At 55.0% G+C, this 10,363-nt stretch overlaps 1 protein-coding gene across 1 annotated transcript; it reads right to left on the reverse strand.

Annotated features, from left to right (window-relative positions):
- Nucleotides 1-1,297: 1,297 nt before the first annotated feature.
- LOC101064822 (synaptopodin 2-like protein) lies at nucleotides 1,298-9,167 on the reverse strand. The gene is made up of 5 exons (XM_029841343.1): nucleotides 9,026-9,167; nucleotides 7,193-7,344; nucleotides 6,844-7,122; nucleotides 6,383-6,729; nucleotides 1,298-4,385 (listed from the first exon to the last, which is right to left on the reverse strand). The coding sequence occupies exons 1-5, from the start codon at nucleotides 9,125-9,127 to the stop codon at nucleotides 1,861-1,863; spliced, it is 3,405 nt and encodes a 1,134-aa protein (XP_029697203.1). The 5' UTR covers nucleotides 9,128-9,167; the 3' UTR covers nucleotides 1,298-1,860.
- Between the last annotated feature and the right edge of the window lie 1,196 nt (nucleotides 9,168-10,363).

Raw genomic sequence — 10,363 nt, forward strand, 5'->3', positions numbered from 1 at the left:
GGATGAATAATCTGATCAGATAATCCAATCTAACACACGTGGTGGTCTCGGAGCTTCACCCTGGTGCAGAACTAGAACCTTCTGTGCTCGTTTGTCTCCACCTGATTAGAGTTTGCTTTATTAATACCTGCAGTTACAACTGTCTCCTCGTGTCCAACATCATTCCTGCTCTCTACTGGGCTTCTCACGTCACAGCAGAACCAGGTTCCAGAGCTTCCAGAGAGGGGGACCTCATCATCATCACATCATCATCATCATCGGTTGGATAATACACGTATACATGAAACAAGTAGAGGAGCAGATGATCCTTCAGCAGGATCAATAGCTGGCTGAAGACTCAGTACTGAAGAGCGCGTGTGTTCGGAGAGTCACAGCAATCTTGGAAGGACTTTAATCAGCTGGTCGAGTCCGTCGATCTGAGCTCTACGGCCGTTATAACGTTAATATTGAGCCCAAACATCACCTCTGCTTTCACTGACCTTCGAGGTGACCGTGCGTGCATTGATTAACCGCTGACCTTTGACCCTAAACATTGTCTGAACAGCAACAAAGTGAGAGGGAAGAGCAGCATGAAGAGCCGGGATGTGCGGAGCAGCTCGTGCCCGTCGCTCTCAACTCAGCATGGAAAAAAACTGGAATTAAGAGTTTAGCACCGGGGCCAGAGTCAGATTAACGAGTCGTCTCTGGAGGTCCTGGAACTGTGTGTGTGTGTGTGTGTGTGTGTGTGTGTGTGTGTGTGTGTGTGTGTGTGTGTGTGTGTGTGTGTGTGTGTGTGTGTGTGTGCGTGTGTGTGTGTGCGTGTGTGTGTGTGTGTGTGTCTGGCAGCAGCAGCACAGCCTGAACAGGTCCTAAAGTTAGCCGCTAAAGTTAGCCCAATCTGTCACCCGACCCCTACTGCGGGTCATAGGTTCGATCCCCTTCGGTGTGTTGGGTTTCACAGCTTCAGCTTCTTAAATGTGGGCTCACGGTCCGACATTGATCGGACAGTGAATAGTGAAATTCAGACAACTTTATTTAAAATAGAATTGAGTCTTTCTTTGATCTCTTCCCAGTTATCATACAAACAGGTGGGAGGACCGTGAACAGGTGACTGGAAGTGACGCCAACAGCGCCCCCACGTGGGTAGATTTAATAAAACACTGCGTGTAACGAACGTTAAGCGTCAGTTTCATTTAAAACCTACGTAAAGGAAGAGGGTAAAGCATGAAGATGAGATGTTGAAATGTTTAAAGCACTAATGAAGCCGTCGTGACGGTGGTGTGAGCGACTGGGAGGCAGGAAGAAACAGGCGGACAGCTGATGTGAGTCGGCTTTATTTTTATTCAGACTTTTAAAGAAAACAGGTGATAAACAGGCAGCTAAACCTCCCCTGTTTCCCTTCAGCATCACAAAGGTGCTGTAAATAACCTATATTGTCCACGTGCACCCCCAAAAACACTCAGATTTATCAAACTCAGTGGCTGATATTTGGACTTTAAACACTTGTTGAGAAGCTTTTTTAATTCCATTTTACAACTTTTCCAAAATGTTGCCTCCTCTTCTTTCTTATTGGACTTTCCTCTCTGACAACGCCTCTCTCTCAGTTCTTCACGTGCTCTCTTTCATTCATTCGCTCTAATATTTACAGAACTTCATCTTCCGTCCTCAGTCTGCCGTTACCACCCTTACGCCCGTACCCGAGGGACACATTCCTGACCAAACCAACGAGTAAATCCCAATAAAAGTGTGCTGAATGTGCTGGTGATTAAAGAAGAGGAAAGAAAGAAAACATCTAGTGACAAAAAGAAAAGAACACTATTTGCTACATGGAAGAACAATCAAATGTAACCTTGACAGTCTGCTTCTGTCCACAACCTCTCCTCAGTTCAGTGTGGAACCGGGACGCCACACGGACGGCTGCAGGCCCAGGTTGGACGTGCTGAACCGGGGCCGCGGAACGTGGATGTTTAGGGTGCTGCTGGGTCTCTGGGGACTCAGATCTGGGGCGCTCATGAAGGGCTTGTTGCCCTGCACGCTGCAGGAGCCCTGGAGGTGGGAGAAGGTGGGAGGCTGGACTGGAGCTGGAGCAGGGGAGGTGAAGCTGGGCAGCTGAGGAAGTGGAGCGGTGGGGGCAGGTGGAGGTGGAGGTGGAGGAGACAGAGGGGAGGTGGCCCAGTGGGGTTGGGAGGTGGCGAAAGCTGAGGGTGGTGGAGATGTGATGTCCGAGCGACGCAGCTGCTCCCCAAGTGACGTAGCGGAGCGGGGCACAATCACCTTGAGGGCTGGACCTGTGGAGGAGGGTGGAGGTGTGGAGAAGCGCTTGATCTCACATACTCGCGCTGTCTTCTGAGGACCACCCGCCGCCCCCCACTGAGGCTGGTGAGGCGGCGGGTGTGGTGGCGCTCCACTGGTGTAGCTGAACAGAGAGGAGTTGAGTTGGTAGGGCTGGTGGCTCATGACATCCACGGGCTTGGTCGCTTTCTGCCCCTTTGACCCCGCTAACTTTTGGACCTGCGGCTTCTTCTGGGCCTGTGGAGGACAGGATGGAGAGAGCAGGGGGTTGTAGCTGATGGGAGGGGGCGCACGGATGTTGGATGAATACTTCCAGGCGGCGGGTAGAGAAGGAGTGGGTGAGGGCTCCCTCGTCTGGGCAGCTGAGTAAGGTGCAGCTGCGACTGAGGGCGCCCGCTCCACGACGTAGCGGTCCATTCTGTTCTGTCTCCGGGCAAATAGTTGCCCTCCTTTCCCTGCCAGCTGGGGCACCTGAGGGCTCTGTGGTTTGGGAGCAACAGGAGGCGGCCTGGGGCCTCTCTGAGCCTGCATGAAGTTACAAGCCTCGGCCCCCAACCTCAGCCAGTCCTCCTCAGGCCCTGACTCGTGCCCAGCCTCCCCACTGGGGGCCTCCCCACTGGGGGCCACCCCACTGGGGGCCACCCCAGGTTCAGCCGCCGTGGTCCTCCCACAATGACCATCCATGTTGTGGACCATTGACATCAGGTCTGGGTTGGGAGACACATCCTGCACCTGCACAGCAGCGAACATCGGCTTCTTGTTGCTGCGGCGTCGGGCCTCGGTGAGGACGCCGGTGCGAGCTGCAGGTACGGCGATGCGCTGCTCACGGGCCACCACGGGATCACCTGCAGCCGGCCGGACAGGTGGCGCTGTTGCCACGGCAGCATGGCGGCCGGGAGGTACTGCACCTGTCGTGGGGATGTAGGGGTGGGCAGGTGGAGTGGCTGGAGGGGGAGCAGGATAAGGCTTCATGTGTAAGGCCACATCAGAGGCAGGAGGTGGGGAGAGAGGGGAGGCCTGGGGGGGGGCAGGTGGAGCAGGACGTGCAGACGGGGGACAAAACGGTTGTGGAGGTGATGGGAAAACACAAGGAAAGAAGGTGGAGGGAGAAGCTCCTGGCTGGGGGAGCGGTGCGAACGGCAAAGCTGAGGGGGGGGAGGCCACAGGGGGGGGGGCGTTGCTGCTGTTGTTCCTTGAAGGGATGTAAAGAGAGGTGCTAGACACTGCTCTCTTTGGCTCTGGCGCATGGGGAGTGGGCTGGATGGTCACCATGGAAACCGCCACTGCGGGTTTTGGTTGGGGAGGGCGGAACATGACGGAGGTTACTGTTGGACGAGAGGGAGTGGTTCCTGGGGTGAAAGGTCGCGCGGTCCGGTTCAGGACGCTCTGATTGGGGCTGACGTTGGCGGTCATGTGATCAGGGTCTGTGGCTGCGGTCAGACCGAGGCTCCGGCTGGGATCGGGGCTCCCGCGGTGCCCGTTCTGACTGGAAAGGGGCATCCGAGAGGGAGCGCTCAGAACAACGCTGGCCCTACTGACAGCTACTGACCCCCCATTGGTGAGAGCCACCGCCGGGGGAGACATGTTGTCGATTGGCTGCTTTGTGACGCGGTTCTCCAGGCCGGAGCCCTGACTGGCTGACCTCTCCAGTGCTGAGGCCTCTAATCCTGGACTTGGATCAACCAGGGCAGGGCCAGACGGTTGATGGGCTGGGGGGTCAAGCTTTAAGCTGCGATTGGCTGTTGGTGTGGTTGGAGTGGTGGGCGTGGTCGATGGGCAGGCGGAGCTTCTCCGGTCCAGGAGATCTAGATAACCGGCGTCCCACGTGGGGTCAAACGATGCCGAAAACCCTGCTTCATCCACTTCTGAGCCGCTCTGGATGGAGCTCCCTCCCTCTTCCTCCGTCTCGCCTTCGGTATCGCCGCCTCTGTCTCCTTCCGCTTTGCCAAAGCAGGTGAGCGTGAACTTCTTGGCCCTCTGTCGGCGCTTCTTGAACATCAGCACCCCTTTAGAGTTGGGGTTGGGGGCGTCGGTTAGCAGCGAGGCGATGGAGCGGCATTTGGTGCGAGCTTCCTTCACCTGTTTCTCCACCTGACTCTCCCCTCGCTGCAGCTCTGCAAACGCCAAAGAAAAAAGGTTTTCAACAATCGACGTGCTTAAAAAGGAGATAAACCAGCTCGTTCGTCAGGCTGAGCCTAACGAACAGCCCCATGAGACGACCTTAACAAGCACTGATTAAAGTACAGACTGAAAACACCAGGTTTACACAGCAGCCAAACACACCAAAGTTGAAAAAGATAACCAGGTACAAAAGGTTGGTTTAGCGGAGCCTCCTCCGACTGCAGAGCTCTGAACACACCTCAGCTCAGCTCGTCCCAGATTTAATCAGCACTAATTAGCAGAAAACTGCTGAAAGCCAAACCACACAAACGCCGGTTGGATGTGTCTTACCTGCGTACACGAGGTTTGGAACTATCTTTCCACCCTGAGCCGATTGGGAACATTTGAGGTCCCTCATCTCACTGGTCTGTGCACCCTCCCACACACACACACACACTCACACACACACCTGCTGTGTCCGGCTCCGCTCTAAGTAGGGGAAGCGTCTATTCTCTGACGTCCAGCTCAGCTCTGGGCACGGCCCCCCTGAAGACCTTTGTCCAGCAACCCAAACCCACACATGATGTCAACCCACTATTCCTGTCCATCTGACAGGCATCAAACACCTGTGCTGTATCTGTCACACACACACACACACACACGCGCACACACACACACACGCGAGCGAGGGGAAGAACCCCTCAGCAGAAGACATTTAAACAGCATCATCGAGTGTGTGGATGACTTCATGATGCTGATTATAGCTTCCAGAGGATTGGGGGTGGCTCTCTGCTAATGCTCTGTTCTCTTCAGCAGCACAGCTCCAAACACCTTAAGCCCAGTACAATGTGTGTGTTTGTAACGTGAGAAAGGGCAGGCCCCCAAACACCAAGGCCACCATTGTCGAGCTAAAGCCTCCATCCTCCTCATACACCAGTGGACAGATCCCTCGTCAATGCAACACGGTCTTATTTGAGAGCGGAGTCAGTGCGTAATTATTCAGCCAGACGACCTCTGATCATTGTTTCCTCGCAGACACCACAAGTCTGACAAGTTTGCATAAACCTGAGCAGCCACGGCAACTGTTGGGGTTCTATTCTTCATGCTTGGCTGCAGGCAAATTCCCAAAACAGCAAGAAAATATTCGATTTTGGAACTCTGTTCATTCAATATTCAACCACATCCACCACAAATGTAATCAGCCAAGCATTTCTGCCCCAGACCCCTAAAAGTGTGTATGATTTGGATCCACCTAGTGGTGAGAATGCACATTGCACAGCTTGTACAGGTGCCCGCAATTACCCCCCCTTAGTGAGAAAAGCATTCAGGGAAATATTTCCTGTCCTGACTCACGTTGCGGAAACATTTAGAAACATGAATAAAGGTCAGTTTGTGTTAAACCTGCTTCCACGTGACTATAAATCCTGCAGAGCTTGTTAACGCTGGTTAACGCTCTGGCAAAAAAGGAAAAAATCAAAGACACCGTTGACAATTTGTGCAACACACACACACACACACACACGCACACACACACACACGCACACACACGCACACACACACACACACACACACACACGCACACACACACACACACACTCGGTGTAGCCTCTCAGCCAGAGTTCATCCCATCTGTCAGCCTGATGCTTTAATACCTATAAATAAACGAAGTGAGGCAAATGCTCAGAATACCGACAGGCTTCAGGGAAGAGGGGGGGGGGGGCTGGCGGCATCTCTGGGTCTGTTAAATCTCACCCAGTCACCACCAGCCCATAATAATGGACGATGCGCCGGCTATAAAATCAGCCACTAGAGGGCGACAAACCCGCGCAGCTCATGCAGGTTTGAAGGTTCCTCGGACGCTGTTTTTTTTTATTTTTTTTTTATTGTTAGCTCGGGTTCCTTCCCAAAAAAGGTGGCGCTTTTTGTTTGTATCATTAAATATAGTAACTTGCTCTGATTAAATGACGGTCATGGATTCATATCCACATACCGAGCATCTGCCTGTACTCACTGGCTTGCCGCGCTTTGTCCATGTAGGATGTTGAGAGTTCGTGGTTCACTGGGCTCTGCTGTGGTCCCACCATGGGAACCAGCAGGTGACCCAGCATCAGAGCCTCCTTCGCCCGTTCTGGAGACACCAGCGGTGGGCAGGGGAGCCCGGAGCACACCCCCACCTCCTGGAAGCCACTGTCCCCTTCTCCCTCGGCCTCTGCCTGATCCGCAGGTGCTGCTGTGAGTGTGTGAGGGTTCGGGGTGTGTTCTGGACCGGTCCAGTTGGAGTGAAGGGGCTCTCTGTGGGGGGACACGCCGTCCCACTGACCCTGCAGGGACAGACCTGCGTCTGTCGCACTCTCGTACCTGTAAACAAACGTGAGGAAGGCGTCAGGGCGGACGGTTTGAAAACGGCGCCCTGTGCTTGGTTTCGGGTCATTTCAGTGACGGCAGAGCGGATTATGAAGCGCTGGGACCGACCCGCTCATCTCGGAGGTCTCCTCTTCGTCCTGGTTGTCGTAGCGTGCAGGAGAGCGCGCGTGAGGCGGCGTGCGGCGCTGCCGACGGTGCGTCAGTGCCTGCATGTCTGCGTCACTGTCCGTCTCCCCGTCGTACGCCTCGCTGTCTGGAGGAGAGGTGACGCCCGAGGGCGTCCCGGCGGGGGGGAGCGAGGCAGCTCGGTGGGAGGGTGATGGCGCCGCACAGGGAGACAGGCGAGGTGCACAGCGACCATTAGGGGAGAGGAACCCTGGAGGAGCCCTGCAGACAAACAGCTGGGGTGAGAAGGTGAAAGCACACGCGCGCTGCTGTGAGTCCGGCCTTCTCTGACCTTTTGACCTTGAGGCTCAGGGTGGGGCTCTGAGTGTCGATGAGGCTCATGGCGTCTGCGTGGCTGAGGCCTGCGCAGGGACGCTGGCCGATGGCGACCAGCTCGTCGTTCTCCCTCAGGCCGCCCCGACACGCTTTGCTGCGCCTGCGTACCTGCAGAGAAGAACCGTGACTCCCAAAACAGTGGCGAGGCGCGACGGGACCTTCAGGTGGGTTCTCCTCCGCCCCACGACGACCCGCTTTCTGAGCATTTTCCTGTGATTTGGGCTCTTCGGCGCTTCAGCTGCCTCCTGTCCCAGGTTGCCTGTCCCAGGTCGCCTGTTCCAGGTCGCCTGTTCCAGGTCGCCTGTTCCAGGTCACCTGTTCCAGGTCGCCTGTTCCAGGTCACCTGTTCCAGGTCACCTGTTCCAGGTCACCCGTTCCAGGTCACCTGTCCCAGGTCGCCCGTTCCAGGTGACCTGTTCCTGGTCGCCTGTTCCAGGTCGCCTGTTCCAGGTCCACCTGTTCCAGGTCGCCTGTCTCAGGTCGCCCGTTCCAGGTGACCTGTTCCTGGTCGCCTGTCCCAGGTCGCCTGTTCCAGGTCGCCTGTTCCAGGTCGCCTGTCCCAGGTCGCCTGTTCCAGGTCCACCTGTTCCAGGTCACCTGTCCCAGGTCACCTGTTCCAGGTGACGGCAGCTGAAGCACCAAAGTTCCCTCAGCTGTCTGTAGACCCCCAAACATTGTTTCAGAAAAACCGCAGCAGCTTCTGGGAACAGACAAAATGTCTCCAGGAAGCCTCAGAGGTCCAGTTGGCTTCAAGCTGAAGAGTTCTAGGACCTGGTTAGCATAACTCTGGAGGGGCAGAGGGGCGAGATGAGGACCTGTGGACCGCTGGTGTCTCCAGAACCAGCCCACTTGGGTCTGTCTCAGATCTGACATGGGATTCTTGGGTCTACAGGATCACAGAACCTCCCTTAAAGTCAGATTCTTGAGCTCACGGGTCAGTACTTGTGCTGCCATCCTTGGTCCAACACTTAAATAACTGGTGAAGTCATGCCTGGAGATGATGTCACGCTACGTTTCAGGGCGTACGGCTGTGGGACGGCGGGGAGGCCGGGCGGTCCGGTTCCAGGACCAGTTGTCTGTCTCGCACACACACACGCAGCACAAGTGTGCGTCAGGAGAGAGGGGGTGTGGACAGCTGGGCGCTGGGACCGGCAGGACGCCGTCTCCATGTGTTCCGCACAAACCCAAAATAAAACCTCTCAGGAGAAGCGTCCACATTCCTGGACGGACTCAAACACGGCTGGAAAACGCATAAATGACGCTGCTGAGTAGCGAGAGCGCGGCAACATTTTTCCATCCCTGCGTCCAGCAGCTATTCTGATCCAGGCTATTCCCAACCGGGCTTATCTCAGATATGCACACACACACACACACACACACACACACACACACACACACACACACGGGTCATACTGCTATTAATGGTGAACATCTTGCCACGGTTTCTTCTGAACAGTGAGGTGACCTTCCAAACGCCATGGTGACTGAGTCCCCGACCCACCTCTCTGGAATGGGTCAACGGGTCAGGGACAAAGAGCTTCTGAAGGAGACCAAACCCGACAGCTCTCGGATGTTCCTCGGCGCCGCCTCAGGAGTTAAAACCTACCTGCACCCCAGAAGGAGCCCGAGGAAGCGATCGCGGTGGTTGAGCGCGACGGTAAAATGAAGCTGCGAATGAAGCATGTCGGAACCGTCGAAACCCAAAACAACGACGCGTTCCCCATCCAGCCAGAGTGTGTGCATCAAAGCATCAAAGCTCCGACCCTGCATGAGGCGTGCTCCACTGTACCTTGGCCACCTGCAGAGGTGTTTGCTGCTCTGCTCCTCCCTGTAGTCTGAAGCCCCACGGGGCCCCTCCTGAGAGGGTGACCATGATCTCCTCCGCTACCATCCCTGCTCACAGCCCGCTGTGTTGTGTGTGTGGAGCCGCTCAGGTGCCTTCATCACTCTGAGGCTCCTCCCCAAGACCCCGCCTCCTCCCAAGACCCCGCCTCCTTCTCAAGACTCCACCTTCCAGGAGACAAGGGGTGGCTGGCTTTCCTGATTACACTGGAATGCTGTGTCTGCGGGGTCAAAGCGAGCGTGTGTGTGTGTGTGTGTGTGTGTGTGCGCGTGTGTGTGTGTGTGCTGTCAACACTTGCCATGCCACCCTTGAGCACTCTGTAGAGGAGGGGAAGCTGGCTGATACCCTCCAGAAATAACCAGTGAGACAGCCCCCCCTGACCCCCACACAGACGGCTGGGCAGCAGCCACAGGTGAGTCTTTAATGTCCGGGGGGAGGCAGGAATGTTCTGGGAATTTCCCAGTTCAACAGCTTCCCAGTGGTCTTGAATGTTCATTAAAGTTTAAAGTTGATCATTTGTGCCATCAAAAGGTGCATTTCCCAGCACACTGTGACACACCTGCGCAGCAGCAGATACAGAGGTGAAGCTGCTTCATGGCTAAAGCCTCTTGATTAAACAGCATCACCCAAACTGAGCCAGCTACACATGACCTTGTTTATGGGGGGTGGGGTGGGGGCACAGCCTCATATGGGTTATTGTTATTATTGTTGTTGTTATTGATATTGTTATTATTGTTATAATTGTTGTTGTTATTAATATTGGTGTTATTAGTAGCAGCAACAGTAGTAGCAGCAGTAGTAGCAGCAGTAGTAGTAGTAGTAGCAGCAGTAGTAGCAGCAGCAGTAGTAGTAGCAGCAGTAGTAGCAGCAGTAGTAGTAGTAGCAGCAGTAGTAGCAGCAGCAGTAGTAGTAGCAGCAGTAGTAGCAGCAGCAGTAGTAGCAGCAGTAGTAGTAGTAGCAGCAGTAGTAGCAGCAGCAGTAGTAGTAGCAGCAGTAGTAGCAGCAGCAGTAGCAGCAGCAGTAGTAGCAGCAGCAGTAGTAGCAGCAGTAGTAGTAGTAGCAGCAGTAGTAGCAGCAGTAGTAGCAGCAGTAGCAGCAGTAGTAGCAGCAGCAGCAGTAGTAGTAGTAGCAGCAGTAGTAGCAGCAGCAGTTACAGTAGCAGCAGTAGTAGCAGCAGCAGCAGCAGCTACAGTAGCAGCAGTAGTAGCAGCAGCAGCAGCTAGCAGTAGTAGTAGCAATAGCAGCAGCAGCTACAGTAGCAGCAGTAGTAGCAGCAGCTAGCAG

This window comes from Takifugu rubripes, chromosome 1 (assembly GCF_901000725.2).
Source record: "Takifugu rubripes chromosome 1, fTakRub1.2, whole genome shotgun sequence".
NCBI classification, from domain to species: Eukaryota; Metazoa; Chordata; class Actinopteri; order Tetraodontiformes; family Tetraodontidae; genus Takifugu; species Takifugu rubripes.

Excerpts from the sequence above, each read along its gene's own strand:
- LOC101064822 (XM_029841343.1), bottom strand. The coding sequence starts at position 9,127 with ATGGTAGCGGAGGAGATCATGGTCACCCTCTCAGGAGGGGCCCCGTGG. Across the intron at positions 7,123-7,192 it reads CTGAGCCTCAAGGTCAAAAG|GGCTCCTCCAGGGTTCCTCT; the intron begins GTCAGAGAAGGC and ends GTTTGTCTGCAG. Across the intron at positions 6,730-6,843 it reads GAGACCTCCGAGATGAGCGG|GTACGAGAGTGCGACAGACG; the intron begins GTCGGTCCCAGC and ends GTTTGTTTACAG.